Raw genomic sequence first — 24,399 nt, forward strand, 5'->3', positions numbered from 1 at the left:
AGATGGAAGGTCAGGCTTGGCTTTGAACAGTAGAAAGAGGAGATTTAACACAAAGTAGCCTATAAAGCTGCTTTTTTTTTCTTCAGTATAGCATTTTAAAATGATTCAGATACCATGAGTCACAGTAACAAGCATGGGCTGGATCTCTTTAGCTGGAAAAAAAAAAAAAAGTGCCTTAAGAATATGCTATAGACTTCAGTGGCTTGTCCTGGATTCTATTTTGGAGAACTGATGACATTTGGGATTCAAGCATATGTCTGGCTGAGTCTGCAGCACACAGAGAGCTGGTAGGTACTCAGAGGGGTAGAAGATACAGATCTGGTGGGATTTGGGATTTTGTAGCCTATGGAGACCTGGTAAGAACTGGGAGCTGCAGCACATATGGATCTGGTGGGGATTCAGGGATGTGGCACATATGGCTGTGGTGGGAGCCTGTGCTGTGGCACACATGGACAGGGAATGCAATTCCAGCTGTTCTCCAAACCCTGGTGCTGGGGCCTTTGAAGTGAGATTTACATAACACAAACCCTTTGCTGCTTGTTTGTGCTGCGCTGGAAGGAGCCTAAAGGAACGCCTTTTAGAAGATTAATAAGCACTCATGATGGTTTAACACGAAACAAAACAAACAAACAACTCTTGCCAGCAGAGCAGGGTTCTAGAAGGGCATTCCTCTCTTGCTGTACAGTCTGTATGGTCAGCTCAGGTTTTTGTTTTGCTTTGCTGTCACCTTCTTTTAATTTAGAACATGCTACTTGCAGTATTCTGCCACAGAGAGGGGAATAAATCTGCCTTAGCAGTGATTTAAGCAGCCACATTGATGTCTGCCCACGGTCAATACGTGTAATAATGTCAGAGCCTCTCACACAGTCTCCAAGGACTCAGCTTCTGTCTAAAATTTGTTGTCATCCTGCTTTGTGCCTGAGGGATAGACCTGAATCTCTTGTGTTTAGTGGGTGAGAAAAAGCCTGCTGTGAGCAGTTTCTGAGAAGTGAGATGAGGCTGGAGTCTGATGGAGTCCCACTGTCCTGGAGTGAATATTTCCAGAGCCATAACTCCCTCAGAGCTGCACAGCTCCGTGGTTTGTTGTCCCCACCTTCAGCTGAACAGATTTTCTAACTACAGCAGATGTAGGACTGGTGCCATGTCTGTTTGATGGGACAGCATTTTTCCAGAAAAAGATATTGTGCAAGCAAGAATCTGTGACAAAACTAAAACTGGTCCAGAGCAGGAGGCCAGCCAGCATCCCCTCAGATCAGCTGAGTGCTCAGGACTGGGCTCTCAGTTCAGTTCTTGGTTCCAGAAGCAGCAATCTCACAGCAGAGGCACTCCAATGCTGTGTTTCACTGTTGTTGGACACATGTCTGAAGATTCCAAAAGGATTGTCCCAAAACTGTGCCTTGTCTGTGGGGGATTAGCAGCTTCCCATGCTCTGGGGTTTGCTGGGGTCACTGGAATCTGTTCATGCTCCTGAGGGTGGGAGCCCCACACAGAACCCCTGGAGGATCAGGGGGCTTTTTTACAAGAGCACGTGGTGTCAGGACAAGGGGGAATGGATTCCAGCTGACAGAACAGATTGGATTTTAGGACAAATTCCTCCTGGCAGGGTGGGCAGGCCTGGCACAGGGGGCCCAGAGAAGCTGTGGCTGCCCCTGCATCCCTGGCAGTGCCCAAGGCCAGGCTGGAGCAACCTGGGATAGTGGAAGGTGTCCCTGGCCATGGCAGGGGTGGGACTGGGGGTTCTTTAAGGTCCCTTCCAACCCTAATCAATCCATGATTCCATGATGAACAGAGGCAGGGAAAGCATTGGCATTGCCTGGCACAATGCCCTGCTTTCAGGGGGTAGCTCTGGAAGCAGCAGCTCTTATGAGAATGGACTCTGCTTCAGAACAGACTGGCAGAAATTACTGCTTAGACCAGCTCCTGCCTGGGGAGAACCAAAGAGCAGAGCTCTGCCAGCTCAGTTCAGTACTGGATTCCTCCCAAAGGCTGCATGACCCTCTCCAGTGCAGAAGGGGGAAGGGTGGAAAAGTCCTGCTAGGAGCAGTTTTGGCTGGGCCAGCTATTAGTTAGCATCACTGGTGGCTTTTGTGTGAGAAACAATGACTTTGGACACAAAGGCAGCTTTCTAAACCCTGCCAAACTCCAGCTCTCCCTGGTGGTCTTTGGGGTACCAGGAAAGTGTCAGCAAATGAGGGGCAGGAACCAGCAGGGAACATTTCAACATTTCTGGAAGGGTTTTAGGTGTTGAAGGCCCTCAGGCTTTCAGTGGGAGTGACTTTGCAGCTCTTGGGTGTTTCTCAGGCTGCTGCCTTGCCACTCCACCAGAGGGATGTTGTCCCTGCCCTGTCAATCTCTGCCCAAAAGCTTTCTCCCCTGAAAGCCAGCACAGGAATTTCCAGATGGGTCATGATGCTGGAGAGCATTTCTTTCTCCACATCTCCCTTCAGCTGCCTTCTATCCATGATTGTTATGGCTTTTTGAACCAAACCTTCAGCCACATCCCATGTCCCTGAGGCAGTGTTTTCCATCATTTTTAAGCTGCTGTTTGATCAGTGGGCATCTCCCTCAGATTCCCACAAACTTCTGATGGGATTTGTCACGGCAGAGCTGCTCAGGTGACCACACCAGGCCCTGCAGATGAATATTTTGGCACTGATTGTAGCATGGAACCTCCTGGAGGGGCTTTGGAGCCTGGTTTGGTGACACCACGGTGTGCCTGGAGAACCAGAACACCCAGCTCCAGAATATCCTGTCTGCCTCACTCTCCTCTTCCAGGGAAATCCCTGCTTGTTTCCCTCTCCCTCTGGAGAGTTGTTGGTGAATTTGGCATCCAGCAGGGCGTGACTGCTGCTGATGCCTGCTCTGGTGGAGAGCACAGCAGAAGGGACAGATTTTTCAAACTAAAGGAACATGCAGAAGAGGGAAGCTGACTGGATTAACTGGGAACACTTTGGAGCTCAGAGGAAGGGAATAAGCAGGTTTGTGTTGTAAGGAGCCTCACAGCGTTCCGTGGCTGAGCTTCCTCCCCAGTGTGGGTCTGGCTGGGGCTCAACCCAAAGAGCTGAGCTGTTTTCTCCTGATTCACAGTCCTCTTGTGATTTACTGCCTCACATTTTACATTACCACACTTGCAGAATTTGCCAATGTAATCAGCATTTGCTTGAGGCCAGGCCTGGCCCATTCCATCTCCCAGGAACTGACCAGATCTCTGGGGACTGGTCTGCTTCCTGTCTTCTGACCATCAAGTTCATTTTCAAAACAAAACTTTCACTCCTGCATTAGCACAGTTCCTTTCCCATCTAAATAAACACAAGGAAATGGCTCGTGCTGGCACTGCCTTTGTGCCATTATGTTAATCCTCCTCTTTAATTGCTACTTCCAACAATTATATTTTCCTGTATTTACACCACAACTCCTAAATAAACTCAGTCCTGCTGGAGCTGTGCTGGTAGGCAGGAAGAGGTTTTGTCTGGGGAAGTCACTGCTCAGAGCTGGCCAGGATGATTTCTCAGCAGGCAGCCTGTTCCTGGCTGGGTGACTTATGAGCTGTGCTATTTCTTATTACCTTCTGTTTGTTTTTCCAGGCTGCAGACTCTTGGCTGTGGAGCTGACATCCAGCAACACCAAGCCCGTGGTGCAGGAATTCCAAAGTGAGTGCTGCCTGTGCTGCATCAGGCCAAACAATGCAGGAAAATTTGGCTTATTGCTCACTGGTTCCTCAGGACTACGAGAGCCAGAATTCAGAGGAGTGCCTGAGAATGTGTCTGTATCTCCCTGTTTTAAATGGTTTATTGAGGTCCTCTGCGAGCCACTGGCATTGCAAAGTCTCTGCCTAAGTGCTTTTTTGAACCGGGTCCCAAGAGAAGCAAAATAATGCAATTAATACACAGAGAGAGAAATTTCTGTTTTCTCTTGGCCCTCCTACAGACGTGCCTGGGACACTGGGAAGGCTCCTCTCACCCTGCTGGGGTGCCCACTTCTGCAGGGGAGATGGGATGCCAGGGCCAGCTGCAAAGGGGACAGGCTTGGCTGGGTTTATCCCCAGGAGCTGCTGTGCCAGCCCATCCCCAGGCTCTGCCCAGGGAGATGCTGCTCCCCTGGCTCATGGTGTGGCTCTGCTCAGCAGCAGGACAGGGCTGAGGGCTCACTCTGACTAAAGGTTTTGTTTGCCACGAGCCCCAGCCTGCAGAGAACAGGGTGTTCATTTCTCTCCATAGCTGATATCTGTTGGACTATTATTTTTGCTGGCCAAAATCCATCTTCCAATAGCTCCTGGAACCCAGCAGCGTTTCTGTTTGTGAGGCAGATGAAAGGGAAGGCTCTGCTTTGTGGGCAGCATCTCCTAATAAAACACTGAGTGAGAGTGCTCAGGGCAGAGCAAAAACACAGCTGCTTCCTATTAATCTGGATTGCCTCCATTTCTCCTGCTAGGTGTGGAGCTGTCCTGCATCATTAAATCCACCGTGACGCCAGATCCCAGAATCGAGTGGAAGAAAATCCGAGATGGAGAAACCTCTTATGTGTTTTTTGACAACAAAATGCAGGGTATGAAGACTCCTTGTTCTCAGATTTCCAAAGCAGCTTTCCAGATTTCAGAAACAGCACAATGGGGAACAAACAAGCCTGTGAAAGGCAGGAGCTCTGGCTGGCTGGCTGCTTTCTTCTGGAACAATTGAAGTGCAGGATGGAGAGGGAGCAGGATGTTTTTTCCTTCCTGCCTCATTACTGACAGCTCACAGTAGGGAGCCACAGGGAGCTGGAGTGAGATCCTGCCTAGGAGGTATTTTTTGGGTAAGAAAGGAGTGATGCTGCTTCCCTTCTGTAGGTCCATGGTCACTGGGTGTCTGAGATCTCAGGAGCAGGCACTGACCCCCCCAGGCTTTCCATAGAACACCTGAGGGCTCTTCCTGCACCCCAGCAGGGATCTGTGTGCCAGTGCTCTCTGCTGAGGCTGCACAGGGATTTGCAGCATCCTGGGAGCATTAGAAGCAGCCTCTCTGGCTGGACAGCAGAACTCCAGTGCCAGGAGGGCTTGGCTCCATCTGGAATTACTCCTGCACTTCAGATGGGACCGAGAGCCACGTCCAAATGAATCTTCCAAAGGAGGCAAGGCCTGAGGCTGTTTGGGAAGTTCAATTTTGCCACATTTTTTGAGGTTTGGAGTGATGCTTCCTGGTTCATCCTCTTACATGGTTGGCAGCTTTGGTTTCCTTTGGGATTTTCAAGCATGGAGTTCCTTTGACTCTGGAAAAGAGTCTGAGATCAAACACTCCATTTACACACCCAAAACGAGTCTGGTTTTCAGTCCTGAGTCATGAGTCTTGATTCCCCTGCTGTTTCCCCTCTCTTTCCTGTGTGTCAGGAGACTTTGTGACTCGGGCAGAGATCCTGAGCAGGACGTCCCTGGTGATCAAGAACACCACGAGGATGGACACGGCCACGTACCGCTGCGAGGTGGCCGCGCCCTCCGACACCAAAACCATCGACGAGATCAACATCCAGCTCACAGTGCAAGGTACCAGACTGGCTTGGCTTGAACAGACAGGTGCCTGCTGAGGAAGGCAGGAGCCTCCCCTGAAATGGAAAAAATGTAAACCCCCTCCCTCTGAATTTTATAAATTTGAAATTAAGGCAGGCAAAAAGTATGGGAGCAGGAATAACAGTTCTGTAATAGGGAAGGAAATAAAAGGATAAAATAAACAACACTGCCAGAGCCAGAGCACAGCCTGACACCCTGTGGGTCAGGGGGCTGGCAGCAGTGCCACTGGAATTGTGGCTCAGCCCTCCTGCAGTGCCAGGGCTGGTTCTGCTGGAGCAGGGATCCTGGAGAAGGGTGCACTCTGCCTCTGGAGATCCAGGGGAAGAGGCAGCTGCTGCTCCTCTGGGAAATCCAGTGCAGAAGCCGTGCTGGTGTTCCAGAATCTCAGATTATATCCAGGTAGGAATGCCTGGCTCCTCCCCCTGGGCTCACATCTCCCGGTGGGATGCTGCAGTTCCTATCAGCCCTGCAGGGACATCCAATGGCCTCTGATCAGCAGGGGTCTGCCTGGAGGGAGGAGTGGGTGTGGAAGAAAGAAGGAAAGTGCTCACTGAACAGAAGACAACTGCCATGCAGATGGCAAACAGAATACCATTCTATTTAGAATACAATAGAATAACAGAATAGAATAGAATAGAATAGAATAGAATAGAATAGAATAGAATAGAATAGAATAGAATAGAATAGAATAATATAAATAAAATACTATTTGCTTGGCAATCCAGGACACAAACCCACAGCCTCTGCAAGGGGAACACAAAGGGCTGTGGGCATCTCCAAACAGTGCCACTCTGGGAGGTTTAAAACCAGCTGGGAAAAATGGGAAGTTTGGATGGTTTTGCCTACGAAAGAGAATTTTAGTGCCACTCACTGGTTTGTGTCTCCCCACAGTGAAACCCATGACTCCCAGATGCTCTGTGCCTAAGGCTGTCCCTGTTGGCAAGTCAGCCTCTCTTCACTGCCATGAGAATGAAGGTTTCCCCAAGTCCACCTACAGCTGGTACCGCAACAGCGAACCGCTGTCAGCCGACAGCAAAGCCAAGCCCCACAACTCCTCCTACACCCTGAACCCTGCCACAGGCACTCTGGTAATGCCTGACACACCTGATCAAGACTTGTTTGGCTGGACAGCTTATCTTTAGGGCTGCTTGTAAATTTAGAGAAACATTGCTTGGCTTTCAAGGAATGAATGATTTGAAGAGGGTGAGGTGTGCCAGGGTCTGGGCGAGCTGGGAGAGGGAGGATTGATGGGAGAAGATCTCAGCAGAGATGCATTTTTATACAGGTTTTTACACCCTCACAGTGCCTTGTTTCTCATGTCACATCCCTTCCCTTTGTCCCTTTTCCCTGCCCAGGTTTTCCATGCAGTGCACAAAGGTGACACAGGTCGTTACTCCTGCATAGCAACAAACGAGGCTGGCTTTGCCAAGTGTGAGGAGCAGGAGATGGAAGTCTGTGAGTGGCTCTCTGTACAGTTTTCATCAATGCTGGCTGGTTTATCACCATAAATAAATTGCCATCACCATCAGGAATAAGGGGGGACATCCTACAGCCTTAAGTCTTCCCTGCTTTCTCATAGCCCCAAACATAAGGATATAAAAATAATCTGAAAATGCAGGGGAACATCAGATTGTGAACAGATTTAATCTTGAAGTCAGGGACTCACTAGTTCCCTGTGAATTATTGCTTAAAAGACTTGAGAGATGGCATTTTGGTGTGTGTGAAGCTGGAAGGTGGCTGCTGCCCTGAAGAAACACTGAGCTGGTGTCTCTCTTTGGCAGATGACCTCAATATTGGTGGGATAATCGGGGGAGTCCTGGTGGTCCTTGCAGTCCTGGTGCTCATCACTCTTGGGATCTGCTGTGCCTACAGAAGGGGATACTTTGCAAATGGCAAAGAGAGTGGGGAAAGGTAAGCTGGGCTTCTTGGACAACTCCCTGCACCCTCAGATAGTGTGGAGGAGTCTGAAGGGTGCCAAAAATTAGTGGCTAAAAGGAATTTCAGTGCCTAATTCCCCACCAAAGTCCTCAGGCCAAGCCAGTCCTGAGGCATCCAATGCCCTGCTGTTAAAACCCTGCAGCATCCAGGTTTATTTCATGGAATCCTCACAGAATCCCAGAGTGAATTGGGACCTTAAAGACCATCCAGCCACAGAGAGGGACATTTTTCACTAGAGCAGGCTGCTCAGAGCTCCATCCAGCCTGGCCTTGGACACTTCCAGGAATGGATGGCCTTTTCCTAAGGGACAGTTTGGATGAGAGCTGTGCTCTGATATCCACCCTCATCCTTTGCATGGAAAGGGGGCCCAGCACAATTAAATGCCTGCAGGTGTTTGTCCAGCAGCTCCTGTGCTCTTGGCAGAATGAGGGCTGTGGTTTAATGATCTCAGCTCGCTGCCTGATTAGTCTGAAGCATCAGGACATGCATAGGGAATGGATGCAGCAGAGCAGGCTCTCCACAGAAAGTCTCACTAGTTGTGAGGACCTAAATTTGGGATGAAAAACAGCCGCTCTGGAGCGCACATGAAAATGTTAAAAACAACAGCATTAGCATCAGAGACAAGCCTCGATGTCCTTACAGAGTCTGGAGAGGAGATAATGTATGCAAAGCCAAGATTCTCACCAGATAGATTTGTTCTGTGCTAAATGTTGCTTTTCAGCACAAGCCCTGTCTTGTTTTTCTCATTGGTTTCATTTGTTTTTCAGAAAAAAAACCTCTAAATATGCCATTTAAATGCAGCTGAGGGTTGGCACACACTGGACTTGACAGTCTTGTATAAATCCTGAGTTCCTGTGGGATTGCAAACAAGTGGTGCTTCCTTGTAACTAAGAAAAATGCTGAAGGCTTCTGGCAGTGAAGGATTAAAATGAACTTTATAATTGCCACAGGAAGCAGAGCAGGAGGCACAGAAAGGCAGTGACAGACACCAAAGCAGGAAAGCCCAGGAAAGAATCAGTTTATCTCTTTGCAGAGTTTTAGGGAGACACACAGCAATGTTTTCACCCTGTGCTGAAGGGGAATTTAGACAAAATCCCAGTCATGGTAAATGATGGAATAAATGCAGTCCTCTCATTTGAAAAACACACTGGATGTCTCTCTGCTTGCTTCTCACTCAGCTCCTCCTCATTTCCATCTTTCCCAGCACCTCCCCTCCAAAACCCTGCAGTCTTCCTGTCCCAGAAATGAGATTTTTTCCCTTTCTTTCAGCTACAAGACTCCAGCAAAGCCTGATGGCGTTAACTATATCCGGACAGATGATGAGGTAACAAGAAATGCTTTGCATTTCCATCCCTGGCAGGAGAGGAAGAGGGTGGGCAGAGGACGAGGTGCTGGGAGGGCCCACAGACTTGGGGAGAGTGGGCTCCACTCCGAGCAGGGCTGGGGAACAGAGGGAAAACAGAAGGGTGAGGGCTGAGTCATTTCCTTAGAAATGATGAACAGTTGAAGTTGCCTGAAGTGACTGGTGCCAGGAGCTATCAGAGGCAGCTCTGCTCTGAGTTATCTCGTGGCCTGACCCCCCTGAGGATGAGTTTCATTGGATTAAGTGGGCAGGACGTGATGCTTTTACGAGAGAGTTTGCATTTTGGGATTTGAGTAGATCACTGAGCTTAAGAGCAGAAAAAGCCTCTCCCATTAGCAGGGATATCAGAGAGGGAATGAGAAAGTCCCTGCCACGCCTTGCTGTGTGAGGACCACGAGGGGAGGAGCACCTGGCCAGTGGGACCGGTGCCTCCCTCTCCTTCCCAGTGGGAGATGGGAGCTGCCTGGGCAGGATCCTCATGGTTACACAGCTTGGATCCACCTTTTGGGGGCAGCAGGAACACAGAGCTGCCTGGAAAGCTGCTGGATCCTCCCCACATCCCAAACTGTTTCGTTGCAGGGTGACTTCAGACACAAGTCTTCATTTGTCATCTAAGACGCCAAAAGGAAATTGCAAACCAGCAAAAGCAAGTGTGAAAATACCTCCTCCAGGAACTCAAAGCAAGAGCAAAAGATTAATTAAGTGCGCTTGGAAGAGTTTGGAACACACAAGAACTCGACAGCTAGCTATCTGTGTATCTTTTTTTTCTTTGCCAAAGTTTAAAGTAACTCCTCACTGCCCAACTTGGTCTCCCCTGCCTCTGGAGATACCAACAGGATCACCCAAACCTGTCCTTGGACTGAGGAAAGGTTTCAGTCCTTCCCAAGAGACTGGGCTGTGTGAAGTTTGTGGAATTGCCTTCTCCTTGTGCTGCAGGGACACAGCCACAATGTGCAAACCCAGCGGGGGCACAGCATTAGGTCAGCCTGTAGCAGACAGGAGCAGTAACGTGTTACCAGTAGACAAAAAAAAGGTGCTGATACAGCAGTAGATGGACTTCAAAGAGTGAGATCTGGGGGATTTCCTCCCAACTGCTGATTGCCCAGGCCTGGCTGGTGACTTTTCCACATCTGTGATTGTCTTGTGCTTGGCTCTGACAGCTCAGGTGCCCAGGGGGGTCTGTGCCCAGCCACCAGTGACAGTGAAAGCACCACTAATGCCCTCAGCCCTTCTGTAAGCATCCCCAAATGCTGTTCTATTTCACAGGACCCCCAGGGCAGGGCACTGCCTCTGCTCCCTGCCTGGCAGGGCTCCTGCACCCAGGTAACCCCTGGTTCTAATCTGCACAAAGCAGGCTTGGCTCCTGCGTCCTTCCGTGGGGAAAGAGGCTTACAGGGGAGGCAAAGAAGCAGTGCTAAGACATCCCTTTCAGGAAAATTAAAGCCAAATAATTTCCTGGGCTAAGATTGCCATAAAAGGTACTGAGAGATCCTCCAGCTTTTTTTACCTTCTCCGTTTATTTTGTAAAACCCCACCTTCTAAATTTTTTGCAAAGATCTATTTTGATTACTTCAGAAAAGGTAACATTTCTATTTAAAAGTGTAAATACGTGATGCCAGCAGTGTTTGAGTAAGGGAGCTATTTTTTTACTGTTGAAGCTACAGGAGAGGGGCTCACACATTGCTATAGTGTGGCACTGTCAGAGCATATCAGTATTAGTGCAAAGTGTAACAAAAAGCTGCAGGTGGAACAGCATCTCTTTCCTCTTCAGCCAGCTTCAGCCATTTCCTTGTCACAAGAGGTCTTACCAGACACAGAACAGAGTCACTCAGGGATAGTTTTTGTAAATTTATGGCAGGAGCTATCAACTTTTTTATATGAAAAAAAAAAAATAATTCTTGCCGGTGACCAACACTTTGTTTTTGTCGTTGCAAGAAATAGCCAGGATGGCTTTTGGATTCAGTTCCAAAGAGGTGACAGAGTGACTTCAGTGCTTGCTGCCCCTCTGCAAGTTCCCTAAAGCACTAACACAGTGTGACAGCTACAGCAGCTTGGCAGGGTTACACCACATGGCCAAGGCCACTGTTTCTGGGGTTGGGAAAGCAAAAGCTCAACACAAAAGCACTTTTACAGTGACAGCTGAAATTTTTCTCTAGATGGTAAAGGAAAAAAAAAAAAGCAAAATCAACCAAATTTGGTTCTCTTGGCTTTAGAGAGAATGCTGGGGAACGTGTTTCCCAAAATATCCATTGTTGATAGTGTTGAACAGCATTGGGTGAGACCAGGCTGCAAGATGTGGATGCAACACTAGGACTGTGCTGTGGTTTAGGAAGTTTTTTAATGTAGCAGAATTTAGTGTTCTTGTATTTCCAATATGAATTGAGTTGTCTTAACTTTTCCTGTATACAGTATTTTGGATACTTGACAATTTGGACTGTCAGTGTTATTTTTTCGTGTTCTGCTCTACTCTGCTTTGTCTCCTAGAGCCCTCGCTGGACATGCCATTGCTGCATTTGTTCCACCCAAACAAAGCTTTGCCACTTGTCCCTTTGCCAGGGGAAGCAGAGAGCAGGATGGGGCAGCCCCAGGCAGGTGTTCTCTGTGTAACTCACACATCACCACTGCTGTTCTGCAGCTTCTCCCTGGTTACCTTCTAATGCCAGCCCTTCATCCAAGCCACCCAGTGCTGATTGCTGCCTCTAACTGTTCTGACATTCCTTTGCACCCTCTGGGCATCCACTGCTCCTCTGTGCTGCTTTCAGGGCACCTGCAATAAAGGACAGAGAGGAAAGGTTTGGACCAGGGTAGCTCTGGGAGCACAATCTGCAGCCCCACCAAAGGCAGCCTTCGTGTGACAAACCAGCAGAGCTAGGAATCCAAACTTCATATTTTATTTTTCCAGTTCTAAAATGCACAGTGGCATCTCTAACGAGAGAAAGGGGGAGAGGATCCCCCCACCCAGCTCATGAGAGCTGATGGATGGAATTCATTGTATCATTGTGAATAATATTCAGGTTTGTACTAATGTATTACCTTTAACTTTGCCAAGAATGTTTTACATAAATACCAAGCTATAAAGCATTCTTGTAGGGGTTTTTGTTTGGGCTTGGTGGTGGTTTTCAAACAGCCAAATCATGGGAAGCTCCTGTTTTCAATTCAGTGAAATAAGGGAAAGTCTCTCCTGTCAGAGCACTCACAGTGGATGGAGGTGACAAAGTCCAGGGCTGTTTATCAGTTTATTCTTGGACATTTGTTCCTGGTTCTTCTCTGGAGAAGACAGATAAAAACTCACGGGGCTCATCTCAGATACTGCTCGAGGACAAAACAAAAAGCAGGAAATAAATGATCCCACAGTTTACCCTTCAGAGTGGTTAAATAATAGCTGAAGGCAGGAGAGAAGGCACAGAAATAAATGGTTTGGCCATAGCTTCAGCCAAAGCCATCCCACACATCCTCTGTTCTCTGACTTTGATTTTGGGAATAAAGTTTAACCTCACTTGAAGGGTACTCTGATCTTCAAAAGAGAGTAGGGAAAGTGGAGGCAAATGTTGGGATTCCAGTGCAGGAGCAAAGTGCCTCTGTTTCCACTCCTGCAGCAAATCCTGCTCCGTGCCTGGGGCTGGTGTCTGAGTTAGACAAACCAGCAGGAATAGAACAGATCCCAGCTCCAAGTTCCAATGAAATCTAGGCCATGAGCTCTGTGATAAAAGTGAACAATAGAAAAACTGCAGTGAGGTGCACGTGGCCATCAGAGAGACTGAGGAAGGGTCAGACTTACCCAGGATATTTATGATAAACAAGGCACCTTCCCACCTTGTCTGAGTCACTCATACCCTGCTTGCAGTCAAGTCAAAGCCTCTATTTAAAAGCTGCTGGCCCAACATTAATTGAGCTGAGGGCCCAAGATGATGTAGAAGAGACTGAGAAGCTGTAGAAATCTACAGGGGAAAAAAATCATTTCTCTGTCAGCTGAAGAAAAGGGGAGACGCTGTGGGTGGAATTAATTCTGCAACCATTTATTTTCATCAAATGCTAATAGCTGGAAATAACACAGTTCAAGAATGGAAATATTCCATATAAAAAGAACATTAAGGCTGTTCATACACACAGGAGTTTGCACAACAAATAAGAGGTGATGTAGCGTGCAATTACCAGATTTAGGGGTGTGGCAGTGACAAGCTGTTTCACCTTTTTTCAAATTAAAGCAACTCTATTATATAACCAAGAGGGACAATGAGGGATTGGGTGAGTAAACCCAGCCACTCACTGCCCTGCAAGCTGTGATAAACGCATTTATTGCCAAGCTTGTGGAGACGTTATGCCCTTACTTTTCCAAATGGACAAATTACACATCCTGAGAGTGAAAAGCCACCCTCCTGTCACCCTGCAGCTCTGAGCCCTGCAGTGAGCTCTGTGAAGAGCAGCACTCGCAACCCATCCCTGAGCTCTGCAGGCTTTGCCCATCTCCAGGACAGGTCTGGGGAAAGCCAGCTCAGAGCACACAAGGCAGGATGTGCATTCACAGCCATTTCTAATCCCAGAGGGCAGGGGCAGTTCCAGGAGCCTGGTGGTTCTGTGCAGCCCTTCATCCCAGAAACACAGTGCTGATTGAGCCTATAACTGTTCTGACATTCCTTTGCACCTCTGGGATCCACTGCTCATCGGTGCTATGCTTTCAGGGGCACCTGACCACCCATTAAAGGACCCACAGAGAGGAGGAAGGTTGGACAGGGTGGTTCGCTAGGGGAGCACCAACTGCAGCCCACCAAAGGCAAGCCCTTCGTTGTGTGAAAACCAGCAGAGAGGAATCCAACCTTCTTTTTTATTTTTCCAGTTATAAAACTGCACAGTGGCATCTCTAACGAGAGAAAGGCTGGTGAGAGGATCCCACCCCCAACCAGCAATGGAGATGATGGAGGGAATTCATTTGTTTTGGGGTAAAAAAAATGGTTTGTTTTTTTTGAAATGTGATAATATTTCAGGTTTGTACTAATTTACTTTAACTTTGCCCAAGAATGTTTAATAAATACCCAAGCTATAAAGCATTCTTGTAGGGGTTTTTTGTTGGGGGCTTGGTGGGGTTTCAAACAGCCACAATTCTGGGAAGCTCCTGTTTTCCCTTCATGACGATGAATAGGGAAAGTCTCTCCTGTCAGAGCACTCACATGGGATGAGTGACAAAGTCCAGGATGTTTATCAGTTTTTTATTCTGGACATTTGTTCTGGTTCGTCTCTGGAGAGAAGACAGATAAAAACTCAAGGGGCTCATCTTCAGATACTGTCGAGGACAAAAAAAAAGCAGGGGGGAAATCAAAATGATCCCACAGTTTACCCTCCGAGTGGTTAAATAATCGCTGAAGGCAGGAGGACGAAGGAAAAGAAATAAAGGGTTGGCCATAGCTTCAGCCCAAGCCCATCCCACACCCCTCTGTTCTTGACTTTATTGGGAATAAAGTTTAACCCTTTCAAAACCTTGAAGGGTACTTGCTTTCAAAAGAGAGTCGGGTGAAAGTGGAGGCAAATGTTGGTTTCCAGTGCAGGAAGCAAAGTGCCTCTGTTTCCAATCCTGCATGCAAAATCCTGTCTCCGGACCGGGGGATGGTGTCTGAGGTAGACAAACCAGCAGGAATAGAACAGATCCAGCTCCAAGTTCCAATGAAATTAGGCATTGGCTCTGTGATAAATGTGAACAATAGAAAAACTGCCGACATTTAGGTGCACGTGGCACAGCAGAGAGACTGAGGAAGGGGCAGACTTACCCAGATATTATGATAAACAAGGCACCTTCCCCCTTGTCTGAGTCACTAATAACTGCTTGCCGTCAAGTTCAAAGCCTCTATTTAAAAGCTGCTGAGGCCCAACATTATGAGCTGAGGGCCCCAAGATGTGTGGAGAGAGAATGAGAAGCTTGTTAGGAAATCTTAAAGGGGAAAAAAATCATTCTCTGTCAGCGAAGAAAAGGGGGGAGACCCCCCCCGCTAATGTGGGTGGATAAATTCGCCACCGTTATTTTCATCAATGATAATAGCTGGAAATAACCCAGTTCCAAGATCGGAGAATATTCCCATATACAAAGGGACCATTAAGGCTGTTCATGCCACACACAGGAATGGTGACCCACACACATACGCGGTGTATGTTGTAGCGTGCCATTACCACGATTTGGGTGGTGGTAGGCAGAGCGTAGGGACAAGCTGTTTCGCCCTTTATTTCAAACTTAAAAGCGAACTCTCTTATATACCCAGATGGACAATGAGGGCTTGGGTGACGTCAAACCCAGCCCCTCACTGCCCGGCAGCTGTGCTAAACGCATTTATTGCCAAGCTTGTGGAGGACGTTATGCCCTTCTCTCTTTTCCAAATGGACAATTTAACCTACATCCTTTTCTGAGAGTGAAAAGCCACCCTCCTGTTCACCCTGGCCGCTCGGAGCCCTGCAGTGAGCTCTGTGAAGAGGCAGCACTCGGCCAAGCCCATCCCTGAGCCTCATGCGGCTGCTTTGGCCCAATCTCCAGGGGACAGGTCTGGGGAAAGCCAGCTCAGAGCACACAATGCAGGATGTGTCATCATCACAGCCATTTCTATTTCCCAGAGGGCAGGGGACGTTCCAGGAAGCCTGGTGGTTCTTTGCAGCCACTCTGGGCAGGTAACGAGTGGTATGCAACCTCGGGGGGTTGACTATGAGCTTGGGACTCCGCAGGGGTCCCTGGTGGATGATCTAAGGGCATGGGGAGGAATCCACATCCACCCGGGCGCGCAGGCTGGATGGTGCAGGAAGGAAGCACAAAACCAGCCCGGCATTTCCAGCACTTGCCAGCCTCATTGTTACAGGCAGGGGCGGCCCCCAGCCCCCTGGGGGTTTTCTCTCTGCCTGCAGTGGCTTTTGCCCAGACCCCCACCAACAAATCTTGAAGCGCAGCTCCTCTAGGCCTGCAGTGGCTGCTCCCAGCCACTCTTCCTCTCTCCTGCGTGGTTTTCAAGACCAGATACCTGAAGGTGGTAGCGCTCAGCCCATCTCTCCTCGGCATGCAGTGCCTGGCTCCAGCCCTAGAAAAGAGGAGGGGAAAGCAAGCCAAGTAATCACGGAAGGTGGGACAACACACTCTCGTCTCTCCAAAGGACTTTAAAGGCACAAAATGGGGTGAGGGTTGAAGGCGAAGGGGGGGGAAAACAAAGCGCGAAGGAGGGGGAAAAGAAAGAGGAAAAGAGGGAGCCGTGCGGGAATGCAGAAGAGAAAGAGGAGAGAGAAGACAAGAGGAAAGAGAGAGAGAAGAGAGGATAAAAAACGAGCGGAGGAGAGAGAGAGAGAATCGGACGGGTGCCAGCCAAAATCGCTATCATGAGCATAGAGGAAGGGGAAAGAAAAAAGACAGAGAGAGGAGGAAAAAAGAAGGGTATAAGAACTGAGAGAGAGAGATAGAAGGGAAAAAGGGAAGGGGGAAGAAAAAAAGAGAGAGTCGAGACAACTGGAGACTTTACCATAATGAAGTTTCCAGCCCCTCTCTCTCTCCTCTCTCTGCGTGAACAGAAAGCAGCAACCATCTCTATCTATATATCTGCCTGGTTCCAGACCATTTTTTTTTTACTTTTTTTTTCCTTTATATATCATAACATGCATGTTCACAGACACAATCTATATCTATATCTTCTGCGTTGGTCCAGCCAACTCTCCTCTATATCTCCCTTGCCTGTTACCAGGCCCCCTCTCTCTCTGCCTTGTTAAAGCAACCAACTAGCTATCTATATACCTGACTGCTTTAAAGCCCCTCTCTCTCTCTTGGCTGTTCAGACCCCTCTCTCTTCCCCTGCAAGGTTTAACTGAAACATAGATTAGATATGACTTTGTTCAAGAAAACTTAGATATAGATAAAGCCGGTTAAAGAAAATGCTACTATCCCTGCCTGTTTGTTCCAAGTCCCTATCTCTATAGCCCTGAATGGGAAAGAAAGAGAGAGATAGAGAATTAGGAATGCGTAAAGACCACTAACGTAGACGAGAGGAGAGCGAGCAGGAAAGGAAGGGGCAAAGAAAATCGATCTATGAGCAAGGCATGGGCAAGCCCCCACAAAAGAGAGAGAGCGAAATGAGAATGGGGCAAGAAAAAAAAAGGAAAACCAAACAAAAAGTGAAAAAAAAAAAGAGAGAGAGTAGAGAAAAAAGAAAAATATTATGAATTGTTCAAAGAGCCCCCCCCTCCTCTTATAAGATAGTAGATTATATAGAAAGTTAAAAGAAAACCCTACACTCTATATATCTCTCTCTTTCCGAAGGGTCAAGCCTAACGCTATCCGATGTACCTGGCCTGTTCCAAACTCATCTTCTCCATGCTGTTACAGCACCTCCTCTCTCCCCCGAATGAGGGAAAGAACCAGCCTAGCTCGTAGCCACTGATTGTTCCAACCCCCCTTCTCTCTCCCTGCCTTTGTTTCTGAGGTACAAAAAACCCACTTCTCTCTCTCCCTGCCTTGTTCCCGACACCTCTATCTCTCTCTCCATGTTCCAGCCATATTCTTCTCTCACATGTCCCAGCCCCTCTCTCTCTCCCTGCCGTTCAGACCCTCTCTCTCTATATATAAACTGACTGTTCCCAACCCCTCTCTCTCTCTCCACCTGTGTTCCAGCCCTCTCCTCTCTCCCTCCCTGGCAGTTTGCCCGCCCGTGTGCACTCACGGTTTCTCTGGTGATGTCAAACGACGTTATCCCCTGGCCCATCCTCAGCCTCGCTTTCTTCACGGCAAACATATTACATTATATTGTCAGGTTTTAACAAAGGCCATCAGGAGTGTGGTCTTTGGGGGTGTTATTCCTTCCCCTCCCCTTCCACTAAGACTGCCAGGGATTGGTACTTCGCCTGGACTGAACCGGGGCTGTGGTGCATCAGGCTGATGTAACTGACCCCAGGCACCAAACGTCAACTCTGATGGTCCCTGGAATATAAAAAAAAAATTAAAAATCAACATACTGTGGGTAGCCTGTGGACACAGCAGAGGGCAAGGCACGCTGCTGTGCCACACTCAAGTGTCCACAGAAGTAAGCTAACATCCCAGCGAATTGCAAACACACCTATCGATCTCTCTCCTCTCTTCCTCCCAGGACCTCAGGGTCTTCCCACCCAGCTCGCAAACCCCGGTGCTGAGTGTGACGGGCACACCACACTCTAAATTCCAGCCTCACAAGCCGTCCTGGCTGGAGGGAACTTCAGGCTTGGCACCTTTGGTCCGAGCCCACTGACAGCCTGCCGTCAGGCCACAGTCCACACCCCTGGCACTGAAGCTATCTCCCCATCTCTCCCAGCAGCCAACGTCCCCCCAGAGCAGCTGCTCTCTTATCCTCGTGCTCAAGAAGCATATGAACTGAAAACTGCCAAAGGCCCGGAGAGCCACTCTGTGAGGAGCTGACCTGCAGCCAGATAAGAGGAATCACTCTTGACAGTGGGAGCTAGGTAGGTAGATTCAGCTTGCCTGAGAATAGGCCCTGGTTGTCAAGCTGTCTCTTTCCGTTCCTTTATCTCAGGCGCGATGTCCTCAATATTCAGATTTGACTTAACGCAACGCTCTGTTTTTATGCTCGTGTTTCCCAGAACCTTTCACAAGGGAATTAAGGACGGAAGGGTTATAGGGAAGGAGTGAAACTCAGCTATAAAAGGACTTCTTTCAAAGCTGGAGCGGGTTTCTCTTTACCTCCTGCCCGTCATGGAAGGGAATCACTGAAGCTTAGAGCAGAAAGAAACTCAAACTTGATGCATTGCCACAGCTCTGCCCTGATTTCACAGGGCTTAGCTGTGCGTGAATCTGTGCAGGGTGGGGCCGGGAAGGAGTACCTTGGTTCCGGGACATGCTGGGGAAGGAGGGCAAGGCAAGGGGAAAGCCAAAGAAAATGGTAAAGACTTAAATGAAAAGAAAGGAGGAGAGGCAGAAAAATGGGGGGAAGGGGAAAAGGATGGAACTACGGCCCCTTTTTTTTACGCAGTGTGCTCATCGACCACAAAGGGGTTTATGCACAATCCCCCCAACCAGCTCCCATGAAGCTGTTCCGAGCCACCCCCCGGAGCTGAGGAAGACCCAGAGACCGAAGGAAGAGGAGACACGAGCCAGAAAGTGACCGAGGCAGCAAGAGGGGACAGCTGCTCCCAACTTACAAGTACAAAACCGGTTTACAAGGAAAGCATCTCCAGTAGGCTCAGAAATAACCAGAGATAAAATGTTTTTATTCTCTGGTTGTCTATCAGCCTGGTGCCACATTTACAGGATGGCTGCCCCTCTCTCTCTCTCCCTCCCTGCAGTGCCTGCCCCAGCCCCGTGCTGCACTCACGGTTTCTCTGGTGATGTCAAACAGACGATATCCCCTGGCCCATCCTCAGCCTCTTTCTTCACTGCAAACAATACATATATTGTCATGTTTTACAAAATGCCACAGATTTTGGTCATTTGGGGTTGTTATTCCTTCCCCTCCCCTCAAATAAGAATGCCAGAGATGACTTGCCTGGAGCTGAACGGGGTGTGTGCATCAGGCTGATGTAACTGACCCCAGCACCAAAAGTCAACTCATTAATGGTCTCTGGAAATAAAAAAAAAAATTAAAAATCACATATTAGTAGCCTGTGACACAGCCAGAGGGCAAGGCACGCTGCTGTGCCACACTCAAGTGTCACAGAGTAAGTAAATCCAGCTAATTGCAAACACACATATCTATCTCTTCCTCCCAGACCTCAGGGTCTCCCACCCAGCCTCAAACCCCTGTGCTGAGTGTGACGGGCACATCACCTCTAAATTCCAGCCTCACAGCCTTCCTGGCTGGAGGAAATCAGGGTGGCACCTTGGTCCTGAGCCCCCTGCCCTGCCTGGCAGGCACAGCCACCCCTGGCACTGAAGCTCTGCCATCTCTCCCAGCAGCACGTCCCACCCAGAGCAGCTGCTCCTCGTGCTCAAGGCAGAATCTGAAAACTGCCAAAGGCCCTGGAGAGCCACTCTGTGAGGAGCTGCCTGCAGCCAGACAAGAGGAATCACTTGACAGGGGAGCTAGGTAGAATTCAGCTTGCCTGAATAGGCCCTGGTTGTCAGCTGTCTCTTTCCTGTCATTTATCTCAGGAGAGATGTCACAATATTCAGATTTTACTTAACTCAACGCTCTGTTTTATGCTCGTGTTTCCCAGAACCTTTCACAAGGAATTAAGGCAGGAAGTGCTTTATAGGGCAGGAGTTGGAAACTCAGCTAAAAGGACTTCTCTTCACAGCTGAGCTGGGTTTGCTCTTTAACTCCTGCCCTGTCCTGGAAGGGAATCACTGAAGCTTAGAGCAGAAATCAAACTTGATCCATCTGCCACAGCTCTGCCCTGCATCTCCCAGGGCTGAGCTGTGCCAGTGACTCTGTGCAGGGTGGGCCTGAAGGAGTTACCTTGGTAAGGAGACATTGATGGGGAAGGAAGGGCAAGAAAGGGGAAAGAAATGGTAAAGATTAAATAGAAAAGAAATGAGAAAAATGGGGGGAAAATGAGGAACTACGGCTTCCCTTGCAGTGTGCTCATCTCCACAATGTGTTTATGCACAATCCCCCCATACCAGCTCCACTGAAGCTGCTCCCAGAGCACCAAGCAGGAGCTGAGGAGCCCCAGAGACAGAAGGGAAGAGAGAACAGAGCCAGAACAGCTGAACGAGGCAGCAAGAGGGGACAGCTGCTCCCAACTTCTCAAGTACAAACCTGTTTACAAGGAACTGCATCTCCAGTAGGCTCAGAATGATATACCAGAGGAATAAAATGTTTTATTCTGGTTGTCTATCAGCCTGTGCCACCATACAGATGGCTCAGCACACGCTGACTGCAGTGATGCTCCTGCTCTGTACAGTTTGTCTCCCTGCTGAAGGACACATGCTGCCTCGAAGCAAGGCAGGGATTCAGCTCTAGCACCACTGCAGATTAACATTTTCCCTCCTTTTTCACCATATGGTGCTTTAAGAGCAACAGCCGTGCAGGCTTCCAGGAGACCACAGCACTCAAAGAATCCTGCTCTCTAAAAACACTTCTTGCACAAAACCCCACTTTTCTTTTTTTTTTTTTTTTTCTTTTCTTGTTGCTCAGGCAAAGAGAAATATTGAGGCAACAAGTGCAGCCCAGCACACGGGGAAGGAAGGACAGGATCAGATTTTCCAGTGGCTGCTCAGAGCTGTCAGGGGTTTGCAGTGTGGCTCTGCTGTGTGTCAGGGGCACTGCCACAGCTCCCTGGGGATTCTAGAACCTTCCCAAGGCAGCCCCCAAACCTAAGGAAAGCTGTCAGTCAGTCCCACAGCTCCCTGGGGATTCCAGAACCTTCCCAAAGCAGCCCCCAAACCTAAGGAAAGCTGAGCTGTCACACTCACACCTGGATCTCTCTCAATTCTCTGCACCTCGCAGCACAACAGAGGGGATCTAAAGGAGTTCAGCAGCAAGTGGATGGAAAGGAAGGGGATTTCCTGCTGGTACCCAGCTCCATTTGGCTTTTGCTCCAAGTGCCTCTCGTGCTTGCAGGGCTGTCAGAGCACTCCAGCAGAACCTGTCCCTGCAGGGTTCAGCTGCAGTGGACACCAGCAGCCTCCCAGTTTGTGTTTGGATGTTCCTCTGTGTGCAGTAACCAAACCCCACCATTCCTTCCCCAGCTCCGAGTGTGGAACACACCCCCTCAGTGTCTGTGCAGGTTGGCAATCCCTCTGAGCACATCCTGTGCTCCCTGCAGCTGTCACAGCCCTGTGCTGCTCTGGGAGCAGCCTGCAGCACACCCCAGACCCTGCTTGGAGAACTCAGAGCAGAAGGACCCAACCCTGAGGATTTCCCTGTGCAGCAGGGCTCTGCAGGGCACTGACACTGCACTGAGCTCCCAGAACCAAGGAAGGGCTCAGCCTTGCTCCTTTGTGTCATAGCAGGCCCCCAGCTGGGTAATAATTAGGAAGGGTAATAATTACTAGAAATATTAGTTAACCATGATTGCAGAAGGCTGATCAATCCCTTTATTCTACTAGAATATATTATACCTATTTAGAAGTTTGTAACCCTTACAGACAGTCCAATACAGCTTTGACTTAATTGGTGAATCTCTCCAAACACCATCCAGTGTCCAATTAAGAAAGCACCCTTAGGTAATAAACAGATCTCCATGACACACTCCACATGTGCACAACTCCAGGTGCAGCAAGTGGAGATGAGAATTGTTTCTCATTCTTTTCTCTGATCTTCTCACAGCCTTCCCCAGGGAAAACCTGGGGAAATCCTGGGTCTGTGGGTCTCTGTGGGCAGGGAGCTGCTGCCACACCTTTGGGCAGGGCAGGCTGCTGAGGAAGCACAACCCTTCCTCTTCAGCACCCCTGAGTCAAGGAAGGAAGAAAGGGCACTGTTACCTCAGCATCCCCAAATAAATTCCCTCCTGCACCGACCCTGTGAGAGGCACATGGAGACTGCACTGTGCTTTTCCATGCACAGCTTCAGTTTTCTCATCCCTTGAGTTCAGGAGGGCTCTTCCTTCCTGCCAGCACTTAGATAAATAAATAAATAATCCATCAGTTCCTACTCACCTTCGGGGGTGCTGATTGCTCTCCCCACCACAGCCGTGTTTCCTCCACTGGACTGGATCAGGCTTTGGAAGGAGCCTGGGAACAAGAAGGGAGTGAGTGAGATCTGAAATGCACTGCAGCTCTGCCTGGGGCCGTGCAGGGTAGGGCAGAGCAGTTCCCACCCTGCTGGTGCCAGCTGTGCCCATGGAGAGCAGGGCAGGGCAGTTCCCACCCTGCTGGCTGCCAGCTGTGCCCGTGCAGGGTAGGGCAGGGCAGTTCCCACCCTGCTGGTGCCAGCTGTGCCCATGCAGGGCAGTTCCCACCCTGCTGGCTGCCAGCTGTGCCCATGGAGAGCAGGGCAGGGCAGTTCCCACCCTGCTGGCTGCCAGCTGTGCCCATGCAGAGCAGTCCCCACCCTGCTGGCTGCCAGCTGTGCCCATGCAGAGCAGTCCCCACCCTGCTGGCTGCCAGCTGTGCCCATGCAGAGCAGTCCCCACCCTGCTGGCTGCCAGCTGTGCCCGTGCAGAGCAGTTCCCACCCTGCTGGCTGCCAGCTGTGCCCGTGCAGAGCAGTCCCCACCCTGCTGGCTGCCAGCTGTGCCCGTGCAGAGCAGTTCCCACCCTGCTGGCTGCCAGCTGTGCCCGTGCAGAGCAGAGCAGGGCAGTTCCCACCTGGCTGGCTGCCAGCTGTGCCCGCTGCCTCGGAGGGAGCTGCCAAGCTCCTGCCCATGCTCCTGCTGCGCTGCTGCCTCCTCTCCTGCAGTGCCCTCCTGGCCGAGGTGAGGATGGCCAGCGTGCTCAGGGATGCTGCCCTAGGGCACAAAGGGACAGGGGCTGGCACCTCCCTCTGAAAGCCCCAGTGAGACCCTGAGGGAAGAGCTGTCCCCTCCCTCAGCAGCCTCAACACCTAAGAATGAGATTATGCTGCAACACTTGTGACTTTCAGACAAGTCCAAAGAAAGGATCAGCAAAGCAACATAAATACAATGGAAATAGATAAATAAAATAAATAATTTAAATAAAGTATAAAATACAAAAATTATAGAAACACTAATATAAAAATATTACAATATAAATAATAAAAATAAAATAATCTAAATAAATTTTAAAATATAAAATAAGATATATACTCTGATATAAAAATAATATTAAAATATAAAATATAAATACATAATAAAAATGAAACAAATAATAAAAATATTATAAATATAAAAAAGTAAAATAATATATAAACTCTAATATAAAATATAAATAGTTAAAAATAAATATAAATAATATCAATAAATTAAAAATATAAAATAATATATAAACTCTAATGTAAATGTAATATAAAAATAGAAAATATCAATACCTAATAAGATAAAATAAAAATAATCTAAATAAAAATATAGAATATAAAACCTCGAATAATATAAACATAGAAAATATAAATATTTAATAAAAATAATGTAAATATATATAATATATATTATTTATAATAGATAAATATAATATATTTATATTAAATAATATAAATAATACATAAACAGAGACAAAATATATAAACTCTAATATAAATAGTAAAAGATATAATATAAACACATAATGAAAGTAATATAAATAAATACAGACTATAAAATAGTATATAGAATGTAATATTAAAATTATATGGAAATATATCTAAATACCAAACAGAAACACAGACATGTAAGAAATGTCCAACACAGGTACCAGGAGGAGCCCCTACCTGCGACCCAGCCCTGGCTGCTTCAGAGCCTCAGCACGAGGAGTGGCAAACTCGGAGGGGCCACGGGGAGGGATGGAGCCAGGGGTGCACGGCCTGTCCCCCCCAGAGCACTGAGCACTGCCGTGATTCTGGCCACCAGCAGCTGCAGCTCTCTCCAGAGATGGAGACTGCTGTGGAAAACAGGAGAAAAGGCCATGTCTGACAGTGGGGACAGGAGCAGGAAACCCAAGGTGCTTGGAGCTGAGGGTTTCAGAACTGCCCTTTGTGGGATGGATGGAAAGGTGCTGGGGAGGAACAATTTATTGGCCAAAATTTTAC

At 48.5% G+C, this 24,399-nt stretch overlaps 2 protein-coding genes across 3 annotated transcripts in view; one reads left to right on the forward strand and one right to left on the reverse strand.

Moving 5' to 3' along the window:
* The window catches only part of JAM3 (junctional adhesion molecule 3), a 33,865-nt gene extending 21,944 nt beyond the window's left edge, over positions 1–11,921 (forward strand). Inside the window, exons 2-9 of the mRNA XM_050983503.1 lie at positions 3,585–3,650; positions 4,432–4,545; positions 5,363–5,515; positions 6,431–6,627; positions 6,895–6,994; positions 7,321–7,450; positions 8,747–8,801; positions 9,420–11,921. Coding sequence (XP_050839460.1) covers positions 3,585–3,650; positions 4,432–4,545; positions 5,363–5,515; positions 6,431–6,627; positions 6,895–6,994; positions 7,321–7,450; positions 8,747–8,801; positions 9,420–9,455 — 851 coding nt within the window. The 3' untranslated portion in view covers positions 9,456–11,921. The remainder of the gene's footprint in view (positions 1–3,584; positions 3,651–4,431; positions 4,546–5,362; positions 5,516–6,430; positions 6,628–6,894; positions 6,995–7,320; positions 7,451–8,746; positions 8,802–9,419) is intronic.
* Positions 11,922–19,099: 7,178 nt separating this feature from the next.
* Positions 19,100–24,399, reverse strand: part of NCAPD3 (non-SMC condensin II complex subunit D3) — a 34,263-nt gene continuing 28,963 nt past the window's right edge. The window contains exons 30-34 of one of the 2 annotated variants that reach the window (XM_050983465.1): positions 24,082–24,251; positions 23,028–23,167; positions 22,378–22,452; positions 19,322–19,396; positions 19,100–19,211 (exon numbers count right to left, since the gene is read on the reverse strand). In XM_050983465.1, the coding sequence (XP_050839422.1) occupies positions 19,147–19,211; positions 19,322–19,396; positions 22,378–22,452; positions 23,028–23,167; positions 24,082–24,251 (525 nt within the window). In that variant the 3' untranslated portion in view covers positions 19,100–19,146. Of the gene's footprint in view, positions 19,212–19,321; positions 19,397–22,377; positions 22,453–22,976; positions 23,168–24,081; positions 24,252–24,399 lie in introns of both variants that reach the window. The other variant, XM_050983464.1, reaches the window with a different exon arrangement.

Source organism: Serinus canaria, chromosome 24, assembly GCF_022539315.1.
Source record: "Serinus canaria isolate serCan28SL12 chromosome 24, serCan2020, whole genome shotgun sequence".
Classification (NCBI taxonomy): Eukaryota; Metazoa; Chordata; class Aves; order Passeriformes; family Fringillidae; genus Serinus; species Serinus canaria.